Source organism: Citrus sinensis, chromosome 7, assembly GCF_022201045.2.
Source record: "Citrus sinensis cultivar Valencia sweet orange chromosome 7, DVS_A1.0, whole genome shotgun sequence".
Lineage (NCBI taxonomy): Eukaryota > Viridiplantae > Streptophyta > Magnoliopsida > Sapindales > Rutaceae > Citrus > Citrus sinensis.
This window is the reverse complement of record NC_068562.1, coordinates 9,394,965-9,411,093: the sequence shown is the minus strand read 5'-3', so window position 1 is coordinate 9,411,093 and position 16,129 is coordinate 9,394,965. Positions and strand designations below refer to the sequence as shown.

General features: G+C 34.1%; 3 protein-coding genes across 4 annotated transcripts; all 3 read left to right on the top strand.

The window, feature by feature from the left end:
• The first annotated feature begins 1,067 nt into the window (after nt 1-1,067).
• LOC107177450 (G-type lectin S-receptor-like serine/threonine-protein kinase At1g67520) lies at nt 1,068-15,462 on the top strand. Of its 2 annotated transcripts, XM_052444308.1 has the most exons (3): nt 1,068-1,827; nt 14,993-15,203; nt 15,318-15,462. In XM_052444308.1, the coding sequence occupies exons 1-3, from the start codon at nt 1,645-1,647 to the stop codon at nt 15,353-15,355; spliced, it is 432 nt and encodes a 143-aa protein (XP_052300268.1). In that variant the 5' UTR covers nt 1,068-1,644; the 3' UTR covers nt 15,356-15,462. The 2 variants fall into 2 exon arrangements, with proteins under 2 accessions (XP_052300268.1, XP_024953063.2); XM_025097295.2 differs by lacking the exons at nt 14,993-15,203; nt 15,318-15,462 and adding an exon at nt 1,914-2,312 and having other exon boundaries at nt 1,177-1,827.
• On the top strand, nt 3,933-10,581 carry LOC102631089 (G-type lectin S-receptor-like serine/threonine-protein kinase At1g67520). The gene is made up of 9 exons (XM_052444307.1): nt 3,933-5,066; nt 5,248-5,361; nt 5,515-5,619; nt 5,726-5,940; nt 6,025-6,235; nt 6,350-6,587; nt 6,703-6,853; nt 6,937-7,243; nt 10,359-10,581. Exons 1-9 carry the CDS (start codon nt 4,013-4,015, stop codon nt 10,364-10,366), a joined length of 2,403 nt encoding a protein of 800 aa, XP_052300267.1. The 5' UTR covers nt 3,933-4,012; the 3' UTR covers nt 10,367-10,581.
• LOC112495528 (G-type lectin S-receptor-like serine/threonine-protein kinase RKS1) lies at nt 11,814-13,226 on the top strand. Its single transcript, XM_025097288.2, has 2 exons — nt 11,814-12,280; nt 12,979-13,226. The coding sequence occupies exons 1-2, from the start codon at nt 11,932-11,934 to the stop codon at nt 13,119-13,121; spliced, it is 492 nt and encodes a 163-aa protein (XP_024953056.2). The 5' UTR covers nt 11,814-11,931; the 3' UTR covers nt 13,122-13,226.
• Nucleotides 15,463-16,129: the final 667 nt, after the last annotated feature.

Genomic DNA, 16,129 nt, shown 5'->3' with positions numbered 1-16,129 from the left:
CCATCTTCCAGGAAATTATACACGACGCAGAAATGTAATTAAGTACAGTAGTAATATAATATATATATATATATATATATAAATTAGAGTCCAACTACCTTGCAACAGTTGCAAGGTATCCCAAACTTTGTCCTTTTTTTATTCAGCCAATAGATCTAATGGCTAAACTGGTCAGCGGCTGAGATGCGTTAATTTAGTTATTAATGATTGGGAAAAAAACAGGAGAAGAAATTAAAAAAATTTTGAACCCTCGAGTCACAATGCAACCCAATCCAGACCAATTTTATTGGGTTGGGTTTGAATTTTCTCATTCCAATTGTTTCTATCACATGTTACTTAATTATATGATTTCAATTTTTATACATATTATGAAACTGATTTGCTACTACGTTCACACTAATTTTAATTTAACTACACTAATCTTTTCTTCTTTCAAGTTCTTTGTCATCCTTGAAAACATTAATTCCATTATGATTCAAAGCAGCATGGAGATGATCTATGAAGTTCTTGCGGACATCTTCGCCTCTAAAGTTGAAGAGCACATCATGCGGCCAACAAGAGAAAGAAGTTGTGACAGTCAAAGAGCCTCTTTCAATACTCATGATTTAAGTCCCTAAAAATTTGGAGAAATCACATTAATTATTTTTCTTCTTTTATATGCAAACGGCAGGTCTGATCAACAGTATCTTGCCAAAAAGTAAAAATATTTAGACTCTTTAATTAAACAAAAAAAATATTATGACAAAGAAGATACATGGAACAAACCAACGCTTCCATATTTTCTTTGTCTCCTCTTCTTGTTATATAGTAGGTGATGGGATCACATCTTTTTCGCAATCAAAACTTTAAATAGAAGGTTCCTTGGGAGAAAAAAAACAAGACAAAATAGACAAATTTCAAAGGATTTAATAAAAATTATAAAATTTCATCCTCGCACGGCAGTCATTGTCTCGGGAAAAAGATGTGCTTCTTTAGTTTATTAAATAGCTGACAAAACTGCCGTCTGAGCATCCTCCAGGAAATTACGTTTAAATTTTGCATACACTATAACCTAAAAAAAGATTAATGAAACAGAAAAAAATAAATGATATTATATCAAATATATGATTTGATCCTTATGCTAAGGCTAGCTTAGCTATTTAAACCTTGAAAATCTTCTAAACACCACTAGAAAAACCACTTAAAATAATATTATAGTTAGTGCACTTCGTGCATCACTGAAAATTTTAATCTTACATTTATTATTACATTCCATTTTCCTTTATAAATCAAGTATACCGAAAACTAGCCAGGCTTAATTGACATCAAAGAGAAAGAGAGACAGTGAGAGAGCCTCGGTGCTTAATTAATTGCTGGCTGGTCGGCACTGTTGATACGTTGAGACTACTTGAAAAGAGTTGGAACTTATTTTACGTGATCACGAAGCTACTATTTCTTCAGACCTACTCTTCTTCTTGCTGCTGGTTGCATAGGGCTGAGAAACCCAAGTGTTTTGTCTGGGCTTTGAAAGAATACTCACAACATTGGGCTTGTGAACCACATATTCTCAAAACATTTTTCTTATCTTAATCTTGATATTTTTTCTGCTGCTAATCACTAGTCTGTAAAAATCCTTCTTATGTATCTTAATTAGCTGAAGGCAGAATGGACCAACAGAACCTAGTAAATGAGCTTGGAGATAGTCTGTCAACTTTCATTGGCAAAAGAAGAACAAAAGATATGAAGCACGAGCTGAAGGGGTTCAATTTTCAAACAATTGCTGCTGCTACAAACAATTTCTCAACGACAAACAAGCTGGGGGAGGGTGGTTTTGGTCCGGTATACAAGGTAAATTAATTTTTTAAATTTTTATTAATGGCATTTTTATTATTAGTTGTATAAATGGTTAAAATCAGGGATCATCATCATTGCAGGGAAAGTTACTAGATGGGCAAGTAATTGCAGTGAAGAGACTCTCAGGACGGACAAGTCAAGGAATTGTAGAGTTCAAGAATGAAGCTAAAGTCATTGCGAAACTCCAGCACACAAATCTAGTAAGGCTTATGGGATGTTCTCTTCACGGAGCAGAAAGGATTTTAGTTTATGAATTCATGCCAAACAAAAGCTTGGATTTCTTTATTTTTGGTAGGTCTTTTTCGGCATTTGAGACTAAGATGTAGGTCTATTTCACTAATATATATATATATAACAAGTACTTTTATCTAAGATGTAAGTCAAATAATTGTTTTATAGTGAATATCTAAGCTTCCATGAAGAAAATAAAAGCTTCTTCATATGTATGCAGATATTTGGTAAATTTTGAGAATTAATTATATTCTTATGTGTAATATATAGGATTTTATAAATCATTCATTTACTGAAACAAAGAAAGTTTGTAAAGGTTATCGGACAATTTCCAAAGTAAATTGTTACTGTTGAGTTGCAATGAATTAAACTAACAATTGAGACAGGTCAATTGATCTGATTTGCGATGAAGAATTCCTAATTTGATCTAATTAAATTACTCACTTAAACAGATCAACAGCAACAAGATGGAATAAACACGCGCCTTTTGCGACTGACTATAGCAGACGTTGACTTATTTGACTCGAGTAACGCATTTAATGCTCACATGCGAGTTCGGGGAGTCATTCACTCAAAACACCGCGTATGCCGTATGGTCACATCATTGTCAACACGTGTTGTTTAATGAGTGGTTTTTTTTCAAAAATATCACATCGTAGATATATAGATGTCGTTGTATATTTATGAGACCACGTGACTCCTAATTGTTAATGCGAAACAGATAATAAAACAAAAAGGAAAATGCTTGATAAGTTAAACTTCGATGGGAACAAGGAGAAACTAAAAAAATAATAATGTATTAAGTTAATTAAAGTTTGAAAAACTTCCTGTTCAAAATTTATGTGTCAACATTTCCAAAATTTATTTTTTTTTTAATTAAAAAAAGTCGTTGTTCATGAAAAAAGTCGTTTTTAATTACAGTTTTTTAATTACATTTCTGTTGAAATACATAGATTGAAATAAAAAATCGTTGGGACATTTTTACCCTAAAAAAATTTTTTTGGGACATTAGTAAAAAGAAAAATTAAATTATTATTTTTACCCTAAAAAATTAAAAAAATATGTTAATTTTTGTGGAATATTCTGCTGACGAGTTAATGTATTAATTTTTTTTATTAATGTCCGAAAAAATTAGTAATTTAATTTTTTTATAATATTAAATTTTTTAGATATACGTGAGTTTCCATAAAATTTAATATACATTCTTTCTTTCTTTTTTTAATTTTTTGAGGTTAAATTATTAATGTAGTTTTCATTAATATTTAAAAAATTATTGTAAGATAGTAACATTGTAAAAATAAGGCAAAAATAATAAAAAAATTAATGATAAATGTATCAATATAAGGATTAAATGGACACATAATCTCTCAAATATATGCATTAATAAGCAACATGTATTGGGTTGAGATGTCAAAGTTAAATTCATAACCATACTTTTTTCAACGGAAGGACCGAAGGAGTTCGCATAAAAGCTTAAAAGAAAACCTTATGAATTTTTGTTGCTCAACAAAAATAGTACCTAAACAGTATAGATTAGGATATATACCAATAGTTAGTCAATTATACAAGTTTTAATATGGTGACAGGATACATTACGATAAGATTTACAAAGGATGGTTGGAAGTCTAAATTACCATTAGTCAACCCCAACCTTTGAATTATTAATATTCAACAAGGGCAAATGCTAAGTTACAATAATTGTAACATACATTCTTCATGTGAACCACACAAATTGTGGGTCCTATAATTTTGTGTGGTTCACATGAGGGATGTATGTTACAATTATTGTAACTTAGAGGCTGCCTTCAACAAGTAGTAAAAGTCCTCTTAGTTTAAATTCATTTGAAGCTGCCTTGAACGTCCTGAAATCAGCCGTGGGGCCGCGTGGGGCTGATTGCTATTCCCACCTACATCTCTCACAGGTCCTAATAACTAAGCAGTTCAAGTAATGGCTATCAAAGCAACAACAAACAATAATCACGCCCTTTTGAGCTTCACTTCATTCTTATTAGTACTGTTGCCAGGGCTTTGCTATTGCCAGACAGACAAATTACAACAAGGGCAAGTCCTGAAAGATGGGGAGGAGCTTGTTTCAGCTTATGGCAACTTCAGATTGGGATTCTTTAGCCCTTCCGGTAGGAGAAACCGTTACTTGGCAATATATTACAAGAAGCCTAGAGATAGAATTCTCGATGTCGCATTCAACTGCCTTATGGGGTATCCAACTGGGGACGTGTCAATGCAATCATACAACCAAGCAATAAAGCCGCGGCCAGTTTGGATTGCTAACCGCGACACCCCAGTCTTACGTAATGAATCAGCCACTCTTATTATAGATAGTACCGATGGAAATTTGAAAATTTTACGCAATGGAAAAAGTCCGATTGAGATAAGCTCAGTTCGAAGAGCAGGTAATACTACGAGGGCTACTCTACTGAAAAATGGCAATTTGGTGCTGTATGAGATGAATTCGGACGGATTATCTATAAGGAGGGAGCTTTGGCAAAGCTTTGATTATCCGACTGATACACTTTTGCCAGGGATGAAACTGGGGATTAACTTGCAAACAGGGCATCAGTGGTTTCTCCGAAGTAGCAGATCTGCCGAAGTTTCATACCGTCTTGGACTTGGGACGGACCCCAATATCACAAACAAGTTAGTCATTTGGAAAGATGATAAAGTCGTTTGGACGAGTACGATTTGGCTAAACGGGTCCTTAAAGTCCGGTATTCCAGGGAGTGTAGATGATGTTTACAACTTCTACCATCAATTCTACAACTTCAGTTACACTTCAAATGAACAAGAGAGATACTTGACTTATTCTGTAAATGAAGATGTTACATCATTTCCGGCGTTAACTTTTGATTCTGACGGCCGTCTCAAGGATGACATTGGAATAGATATTTCATGCACTCTTTTAGGAGGATGTGAAGATCAGACCAATTATTATGGCCATGGCCCTCCATCTTACTACCCTCCATCTTACTATACAGAACCAGAAGGTAAATCTGCTTCAATGTTGAAGTAATTATTGTTATTATTATTTTTTTAATTTGAAGTGATTATTGTTATTATTTTTCTTAATCAAACACACACAATAGGTAAATAGAGAATTTGGATATGACTTTTGTGCTGATCTTTTAAAGATCTAGTCCCACTATTGAATGTTTCTATCATTGGCAGGTGGAAAAAAGAAGTGGTGGTTTTGGTTAATCATTGCAGCTGCCGTAGTTCTAGGGATGTGCCTATTGCTTTCCTTAGGCTATATAATACGTAGAAAACACCTCAACGCCAAAGGTATACGATCTTCTTTGAAAAATATGTCTGCTTTCATTATTTGACAGTAATTAATTATCATCACAACTGTTAATTACATGCACTAGTTCATTCATAATGTTGTAATTAACGTTTCATTGAAAATCAAGTATTTTACCTTTTGGTTTATTGCAGAGGAGAAACGATGGATGTCTTTAGTCATTGTGATTGGAGTGGTTTCAGTGGTGCCTCTGTTGAGCTACGTATCTTTTCTGCTACTGAAAAAACTCAAGGCTAAAGGTAATCTCTAGTAAAAGTTTATTTGTTATTTATTTTTATATCCTTAATGATGGATCAGAGAAACATAAGCATTACTTGAACTTTACTTTCCATACCTCTCAACTAGTTGAAAGCATGGTGAATCGGCAAAAGCTATTGCGAGAACTTGGACATAACGTATCACTTCCCACCATATTTGGGAACAGAAAAACACAAGCTCGTAGTGATCAAACCGTGAAGCGTGACTTGAAGATATTTGATTTCCAAACCATTGCTGTTGCTACGGACAACTTCTCACCTGCCAATAGGCTTGGACAGGGCGGCTTTGGTCCTGTTTATAAGGTAAAATATTCTTGTCTCGTTTGTTTTTGGTTGATGTATTCAGAGTATAATTAGTAATTCGAGACAGAGCGAATATGATCTCAGGGAAAGCTACAGGATGAGCAAGAAATAGCAATAAAGAGACTCTCAAAAAGTTCAGGACAAGGAATAGTGGAGTTCAAGAATGAAGCTAAACTCATTGCAAAACTTCAGCACACTAATCTTGTGAGGCTTTTAGGATGTTCACTTCAGGGAGGTGAAAGGCTTTTAGTATATGAATACTTGCCTAACAAAAGCTTGGATTTCTTTATTTTCGGTATGCCTATGTTGACATGAAGATTTAGCATCTACATGAACTTCCCCCTTTTGTTGACCACTAATTTGAAGCAGTACATCTTTTTTTTTATAAATATTATATATTATGAGACAGATTCTAGTAGAAAAAGTTTATTAGATTGGAAGAAACGCTTCAGCATAATTGAAGGGATCACTCAAGGGCTTCTATATCTCCATAAATATTCAAGATTAAGAGTTATCCATAGGGATTTGAAAGTCAGCAATATCTTACTTGATGAACAAATGAATCCAAAAATATCTGATTTTGGCATGGCTAGAACTTTCACGATGAATGAATTGGAAGCAAACACAAACAGAATTGTTGGAACGCAGTAAGTATATGCATGTTGTATTTCCTAGCACTCATAGAGCGTGATCATTAACTAGTGCATAAATAAATTTATTTCCCTAATTTCAACAACTGATTCTTGCTCATTTGCTCTGCAGTGGCTATATGTCTCCCGAGTATGTGATGAATGGCATTGTCTCAATGAAATCTGATGTATATAGCTTCGGAGTTTTGGTACTGGAAATTATAAGTAGCAAGAAGAACAATGGTTCTTATGACACAGAACGCCCACTCAACCTAGTCGGATATGTGAGTAATAAAAAATCCCCTGTTTATTTAATAAAAAATAGGGCAAGATTAGTTTATTTAAGAAAAACTTTCCCCTGTTTCAGGCCTGGCAACTATGGAATGAAGGCAAAGCTTTGGAGTTAATGGACCCAACATTGGATGAATCATGCTCTCCCGACGAAGTTATCAGATGTATTCATGTGGGTCTTTTGTGTGTTCAAGACCGAGCAGCTGATAGACCAACAATGTCCGATGTGGGTTCCATGCTTACCAACGATACCATGGCTCTGTCTAAACCAAAGCAACCGGCATTTTACATTAATATTTCTTCTGATTATGAAGAGCCAGAAGTTACTGAAATCAAGTTAGAAGTTTGTTCTGTGAATGATGTGACGATATCAAGGATGGAAGGTAGATGAGTCTATAACACAGTAATATCATTATTTAAGAATAATTTGAGTGATTTAGTAAGATAATTTGTTCTCCCATTTTTATGATTTCATGTAATGAATGTGTGACTTACTATTTCGGGTGACATTTTGGGATAACTTTTGGAATAAGTGGCATCACTCTGCCGTCTATTGTAAGACTTTCAGATGTATCAAAGAGTAATTGAGTACGAAAATTTTTCGTTTATCATTCTAAAAACATATTTTGAAGAGTTTCGTTATGGGCGGGTTAGCTTTCTATGACAGATAATAAAATAAGATCGAAGACCAAGGGAGCTATGGTTCTGTATTGCTACAGAATAAAATGAAATTATAATCTAATCATTCATAGTCAAACAGATATTAAACTTAGAATTACGATTTGTAATTAAATTCTTTTGTTATTGAAGTGTTGTTGCTATATATGAGAACCAGAATAAACAGCTTTGAAATTGTACATACATTTTTGTTAAATTTGAGTGAAACTAACTGGTAATATATTGTAGTAGTAGGAGTAGTAGGAGTAGGAGGATGAGGAGTAGTAGTAGTAGTAGTGTTGTGGCAGAGTTTTGACTATCCGACTGATACATTTCGAGACTGATAAAAAATGGTTTCTTCTTCAATCTTGGATTACTGAAAGAATCCACTGCCCAAGGATTATGGGTGTTCGCGGATCGAATTTTACGGATTAGACCTCAATCCATCTCCAATCCACGATTTTGCGGATTATAAATTTTCAATCCAATCCAATCCATGGATTGATGAAATTCAATCCAAATCTAATCCATACATCTGCGGATCGGATGTGGATTTGACTCAATCCATATCCAATCCACCATTTTGCGGATTGGTTTGCGAACTAAAAATTTTTAATTTTTTCCAGTGCATGAACTAACTAAATAAAAATAATAATATAAAAATAATTTTACTACCAATCAAATTTAAAATTTAAATAAATTAATTGTTTAAATAAAGGTAGAAAATACATTTAAAATTTCAAAAATATAACACAGCAAAACGAAAAAAAATCGCATTCGCTTATATCAGTACATGGAAATTAACTATTTACAAACTATATTTGTTTATTTAATTATTTTTTTATTTTATATTATTATTGAATAAAATATAATATAGTGTTAATGTAATTATATTTTAATTAATTTATTTACTAGTAAGTACTAATGCCATATTTACAAGTTTTATTTTTTAATTAAATATTTTTTTTTTTTGCAGATTCGTGGATTTTTGCGAATTTGCAGAAGTAGATCCATAGCCAATCCACCAATTGCGGATTATCAAAATTTTAATCCAATCCAATCCACCAATCCACGGATCGGATTTCTACGGATCAGACGGATTGAGCGGATTTGATTGAATTCTGAACACCCCTACCAAGGATCATTCACTCTCGGCGTTGACCCTAATTCGATTCCTCAGGGGATTCTACAATTTCCGACTTCATCTTTAGCTACACTTCAAATAAACAAGAAAAGTACTTTACATACTCTGTCAAAGGAAACGTTGCGTTGTTTCCAAGATTAAGAATAATGGCGGACGGAACACTGGCCACCCACAATGGGACGGAGAAATTAATTGAGGGTTATCCAGTTTGCAGAAACGCGTCTTCTGATTTCAAGACAATAACAGCCCTAAGGGCTGATATATCTAACGATCGATTCACTTTTAAAGAAAGTGACAACATGACCATTAACGACTGTCAGCTTGCGTGCCAGAAAAATTGTTCTTGTATTGCATTTGCCTCCGCGAATGAAAATAATAAAATCGGCTGTCAGATTTGGAGCGAAGGGACGAATTTTACTGATGCGGTGTTTACAAATCCTGTATTCACTTACCGGTTGATATACATCCGAGAAACCACAGCCGCCGGTGACTCAGGTGAGAGATGAAGAGTTTAATTAATTTGAATGACTGGATGTTAATTTTTGGGGAATCAAAATGATTGTATGCGTGCATGTGCATGATAAAGAAATTACATAGAAAACAAAAATTAATTTCATGTTTTAAGCATACCGCAAAAAAATCAATAATTTTCATAAGTTAGATTGTTGACTTAGCTAGCGTTTATTTAATTATCTGTCTAAAATCTGGGTTGACCTTGATTGATTCGAAATCATGCTGGACTTGGTTGTCATCTCCATAGTTTTTCATAACATTTGAATAAAAAAACTATCCTTACTTTCCCTATGAGAGCATTTATAAAAATGTCGATGTCATATTGTTGACTCCACGTTTGTACTAGACGAATTCATTTGTTAATAAACGTATACACGTGTTAAAATTTTAGAACGATAGGCTTATAAAGTTCAGATATTTAAATCACAGCTAATAGGACATAATTTGGTGTTATGTCATCCTGATTTTTGCATTATCATCATCATCCTAATATTTATATCATGATTATGAATATTCTCCATCCATTTCATCACATATATCATCATATCATCATCTCAACTACATGAGAGACTACATATTTTATTTTTCCAATAAACCGGTCAAGGACCAAGAAATTACCCGACCCCGGACATCTGTAACAGTCACAATGGTGTTGTTGAAACTTGCTTGAACATGAATAACGCCCTTCGATATTTGATGTATATAGCTTCGGAGTTTTGGTACTGGAAATTATAAGTAGCAAGAAGAACAATGGTTCTTATGACACAGAACGCCCACTCAACCTAGTCGGATATGTGAGTAATAAAAAATCCCCTGTTTATTTAATAAAAAATAGAGCAAGATTAGTTTATTTAAGCAAAACTTTTACCTGTTTCAGGCCTGGCAACTATGGAATGAAGGCAAAGCTTTGGAGTTAATGGACCCAACATTGGATGAATCATGCTCTCCCGACGAAGTTATGAGATGTATTCATGTGGGTCCTTTGTGTGTTCAAGACCGAGCAGCTGATAGACCAACAATGTCCGATGTGGTTTCCATGCTTAGCAACGATACCATGGCTCTGCCTAAACCAAAGCAACCGGCATTTTACATTAATATTTCTTCTGATTATGAAGAGCCAGAAGTTACTGAAATCAAGTTAGAAGTTTGTTCTGTGAATGATGTGACAATATCAAGGATGGAAGGTAGATGAGTCTATACCACAGTAATATCATTATTTAAGAATAATTTGAGTGATTTAGTAAGATAATTTGTTCTCCCATTTTTATGATTTCATGTAATGAATGTGTGACTTACTATTTCGGGTGACATTTTGGGATAACTTTTGGAATAAGTGGCATCACTCTGCCGTCTATTGTAAGACTTTCAGATGTATCAAAGAGTAATTGAGTACGAAAATTTTTCGTTTATCATTCTAAAAACATATTTTGAAGAGTTTCGTTATGGGCGGGTTAGCTTTCTATGACAGATAATAAAATAAGATCGAAGACCAAGGGAGCTATGGTTCTGTATTGCTACAGAATAAAATGAAATTATAATCTAATCATTCATAGTCAAACAGATATTAAACTTAGAATTACGATTTGTAATTAAATTCTTTTGTTATTGAAGTGTTGTTGCTATATATGAGAACCAGAATAAACAGCTTTGAAATTGTACATACATTTTTGTTAAATTTGAGTGAAACTAACTGGTAATATATTGTAGTAGTAGGAGTAGTAGGAGTAGGAGGATGAGGAGTAGTAGTAGTAGTAGTGTTGTGGCAGAGTTTTGACTATCCGACTGATACATTTCGAGACTGATAAAAAATGGTTTCTTCTTCAATCCTGGATTACTGAAAGAATCCACTGCCCAAGGATTATGGGTGTTCACGGATCGAATTTTACGGATTAGACCTCAATCCATATCCAATCCACGATTTTGTGGATTATAAATTTTCAATCCAATCCAATCCACGGATTAATGAAATTCAATCCAAATCTAATCCATACATCTGTGGATCGGATGTGGATTTGACTCAATCCATATCCAATCCACCATTTTGCGGATTGGTTTGCGAACTAAAATTTTTTAATTATGTCCAGTCCATGAACTAACTAAATAAAAAAAATAATATAAAAATAATTTTACTACCAATCAAATTTAAAATTGAATAAGATTTAAATAAATTAATTGTTTAAATAAAGGTAGAAAATACATTTAAAATTTCAAAAATATAACACAGCAAATCGAAAAAAAATCTCATTCGCTTATATCAGTACATGGAAATTAACTATTTACAAACTATATTTGTTTATTTAATTATTTTTTATTTTATATTATTATCGAATAAAATATAATATAGTGTTAATGTAATTATATTTTAATTTATTTATTTACTAGTAAGTACTAATGCCATATTTACAAGTTTTATTTTTTAATTAAATAATTTTTTTTTTTACAGATTCGTGGATTTTTGCGAATTTACAGAAGTAGATCCATAGCCAATCCACCAATTGCGGATTATCAAATTTTCAATCCAATCCAATCCACCAATCCACGAATCGGATTTTTACAGATCAGATAGATTGAGCGGATTTGATTGAATTCTGAACACCCCTACCAAGGATCATTCACTCTCGGCGTTGACCCTAATTCGATTCCTCAGGGGATTCTACAATTTCCGACTTCATCTTTAGCTACACTTCAAATAAAGAAGAAAAGTACTTTACATACTCTGTCAAAGGAAACGTTGCGTTGTTTCCAAGATTAAGAATAATGGCGGACGGAACACTGGCCACCCACAATGGGACGGAGAAATTAATTGAGGGTTATCCAGTTTGCAGAAACGCTTCTTCTGATTTCAAGACCATAACAGCCCTAAGGGCTGATATATCTAACGATGGATTCACTTTTAAAGAAAGTGACAACATGACCATTAACGACTGTCAGCTTGCGTGCCAGAAAAATTGTTCTTGTATTGCATTTGCCTCCGCGAATGAAAATAATAAAACCGGCTGTCAGATTTGGAGCGAAGGGACGAATTTTACTGATGCGGTGTTTACAAATCCTGTATTCACTTACCGGTTGATAGACATCCGAGAAACCACAGCCGCCGGTGACTCAGGTGAGAGATGAAGAGTTTAATTAATTTGAATGACTGGATGTTAATTTTTGGGGAATCAAAATGATTGTATGCGTGCATGTGCATGATAAAGAAATTACATAGAAAACAAAAATTAATTTCATGTTTTAAGCATACCGCAAAAAAATCAATAATTTTCAAAGTTAGATTGTTGACTTAGCTAGCCTTTATTTAATTATCTGTCTAAAATCTGGGTTGACTTTGATTGATTCGAAATCATGCTGGACTTGGTTGTCATCTCCATAGTTTTTCATAACATTTGAATAAAAAAACTATCCTTATTTTCCCTATGAGAGCATTTATAAAAATGTCGATGTCATATTGTTGACTCCACGTTTGCACTAGACTGTCATCTAGTATCCAATTCATTTGTTAATAAAAGTATACACATGTTAAAATTTTAGAACGATAGGCTTATAAAGTTCAGATATTTATATCACAGCTAATAGGACATAATTTGGTGCTATGTCATTGGGTATGGGATATCATTATTAGTTATCAAGCCTCATCATTTCTCATCTAAGTTTATATTAGTACCACATTAGTCGATCATAAACTTTCGCATCGTCACTTCATATGTGCATTGGTACTCAAAATTTTATTTTACAAACTCACAAGTTATGTGATGTGCGGGTTCCATTAAATTCTTTCTCTTTGTGGATCGCTCGTCATTGTGGCAGGAAAGAAAGGGTCCTTCGAAAAGGGGAAGAAACGGTGGAGTAGTAAGACGTTGAAGGCAGTAAAAGCAACTCCACTAGTAGCAATCCTAATTCTCTGTATGTGCTATTTAACATGGAGAAAAGGTATACAAGGCAAAAGGTGAGCATTTTTTTTTTTTTGGTAATATATATGATCAAAATTTCGATTTAACTTATCAGACAACCAGGATAAAGTGAGATGATAGAAATATTTTTCATGATACAACATTTTGGCAACTTGTTTCTTATCTTACGCTATTCTATTTAGTTTATCATGACTTGGGAGGAAAAAAAAATCAGCCAATAATCACACTAGGAATTGAACAATGCTTTTAATAAATATACATGTTGGTTTAGTGGAAAAATGGAATCAAGAGAGGATATTATGCGAGCTGGGGGATAACTTGTCACTTCCAACCGCACAACAGAAAAGAAAAACACAAGAAAAAGGTCATAGCATGAGCCATGACTTGAAGATATTTGACTTTCAAACCATTGTTGCGGCCACAAACAATTTCTCACTCATAAACAAGCTCGGAGAGGGTGGTTTTGGTCCAGTTTATAGGGTAATCAAAATTTTTGCGAGTATCATTGATATTCAGTTACATAGATAGTGCTTACTGTTGAGTGTTAGAAAATGCATATTTATAAAGGAAAAAACCGTCATTTTACATTTTAAGTCTTACTAACAACCCTTACTTTTATATATTTAACCTTCTTGTGATTTAATTACATGTGTTTTATTTTAATTAAGTATTTTATGTATTTTAGGGGCATTATAGTCATTTCACAATAAAGGAGAGATCAGACGGCAAAACGGACATCACTTTTGAACTCAGGACGGTCGAAAACCTTAGGAGGAGCATAAAAGGAAAAATGGCACTATTCACATGTACGGTACTGTATACGTTACTGTTCACGACACTGTTCACATAGACGGATGATGACGTGGCATTAACCGATGATGTGGCATTGACTGATGAGGTGTCACGATCCTGTTGGACTAAAATTCTTATGTACTGTTGATGGTGACATGGCAGCATATCAGTGGACGAAAAATCTCGCGTACGGTGCATGCATCACACAGGATTATTTTCAACCAAACCGCGTTACTGTTCATCCGGGTCAAACCGTGTTACTGTTCATTCGCGTGGTCAAATCGTGGACTGTTGACTGATGATGTGGCGCAATCCTGAGCGTCCAAACTGTTTTTAATCCGATGGCCATGATTTACTCCATGTATCTATAAAAAGGGGGCCTCCCCCCCCTAATTTGATATCTCTGAATCCATTTTTGGGATCCATTTTCTGTAATTCCCTCTCCATCTTGTATTTTCTTCGTATTTTAATAAATTCCCATTTTGCCCCTAGTTCAATTATGAGTGGCTAATTTTCTTTCAAGCTTGGGTTGAAGGTGAAGTCTCAACATGTGTCATGGGCTTAATTTGGTAAATTTATTTTCTCTTCCCCTCTAATTTGTGTGGATGTTTTGACTTCTCGTCGACAAATAATAATAGTCTTGTCTAGATACCGCCTTGGTTACACCGGCTCTCTAGTATAAGGTTATTATTATTTGGCACGATAAGCCCTTAGCACCATATTGATTAGAGCGTGGTTCATGAGGTGTGGATTCCCCCCTCATGATTTAATTGGCATTAATACGGATTATTTAGCCCATGATGCATGTTGATACGGATCCAGATACCCAAGTACGTCATTTCAATAGAATTATCTTCAATTTATTCTCGCCATTGCAATTCCAATTTTAGAATTTATTCTCGCCATTTTAATTTAAGTTTTAGCATATACCAAATCATTTCCACCATAAATCCAACAACCCATTTACAAAATTAATTCTATACACAATTAAAATCCACCTCCTCGTGGGATCGACACTCGTCACCATAGATCTATACTACAATAGATTCGTGCGCTTGCGAGTATATTAAAATTTGCACAACACTTACACTTTACTTCGTGGTGTTAATTAATTTCAGGGAAAGTTACCAGATGGGCGAGAAGTAGCCATGAAAAGACTCTCAAGAAATTCAGGACAAGGAATGATGGAGTTCAAGAATGAAGCTAAACTCATTGCGAAACTCCAGCACAATAATCTTGTGAGGCTTTTAGGGTGTTCTCTTCTGGGAGAAGAAAAGATTTTAGTCTACGAGTACATGCCTAACAAGAGCTTGGATTTTTTCATTTTCGGTACGTGTCTATTCAAGTTCAACGATTGAGAACGTGTTGGTAACAATTCTATGCATGAATCACTTATTAACTATTCTTAACTTCTTTTTACATCTTCATTATATTTTGAGACAGATTCTGGTAAAAAGAACCAACTAAACTGGCAAAAATGATACAATATAATTGAAGGGATCGCTCAAGGACTTATTTATCTACATAAATATTCAAGATTATGGGTGATTCACCGAGACTTGAAAGCGAGCAATATTTTATTCGATGACCAAATTGTTGAAATTAGTGATTATGAAGAGCCAACAGCTGACTCCAATGCTAAGCTGGCATGCCACCTCAGCTGCAGTCAATTACAATCTGAGAATGTTGAAGATAAGATGGATTTGCTACGCTGGCAAAATGGATATACAGAAGATTCTCAGTACATATGCATGCAGCTGAGGCGTTTCTAGAAGCTCAATATGATTGGCTGTGTTCTTGGATTAGTTATTTTGCTCAATTACCCTGCTACCCTCTGTATTAGCTTTTTTTTGTCTTTCTTCTCTGTATATAAACAAACGTGAGCTTGTATTGTTTTTATCAAGTTTTAGATCATTAATGAAAGGTTTGCGATTTGTGCTTGCTTGCCATATATAAGCAATTTCCAGTAAAGTTTAACTGAATCCAAAAATATCTGATTTTGGCTTGGCTAGAATTTTTGGGGTGAATGAATTAGAAGTGAACACAAACAGAGTTGTTGGAACATAGTAAGTTTACTTATAAATGTTAGCTTTCTTCATGCGAAGTCATTTCCTCTTTAAATCATCGATACTTATTGTGCTTTATTTTCCTTTTAGCGGTTACATGTCCCCGGAGTACGCCATGAGTGTCATTGTTTCAATGAAGATAGATGTGTTTAGCTTTGGAGTTTTAGTATTGGAAATTGTGAGTGGTAA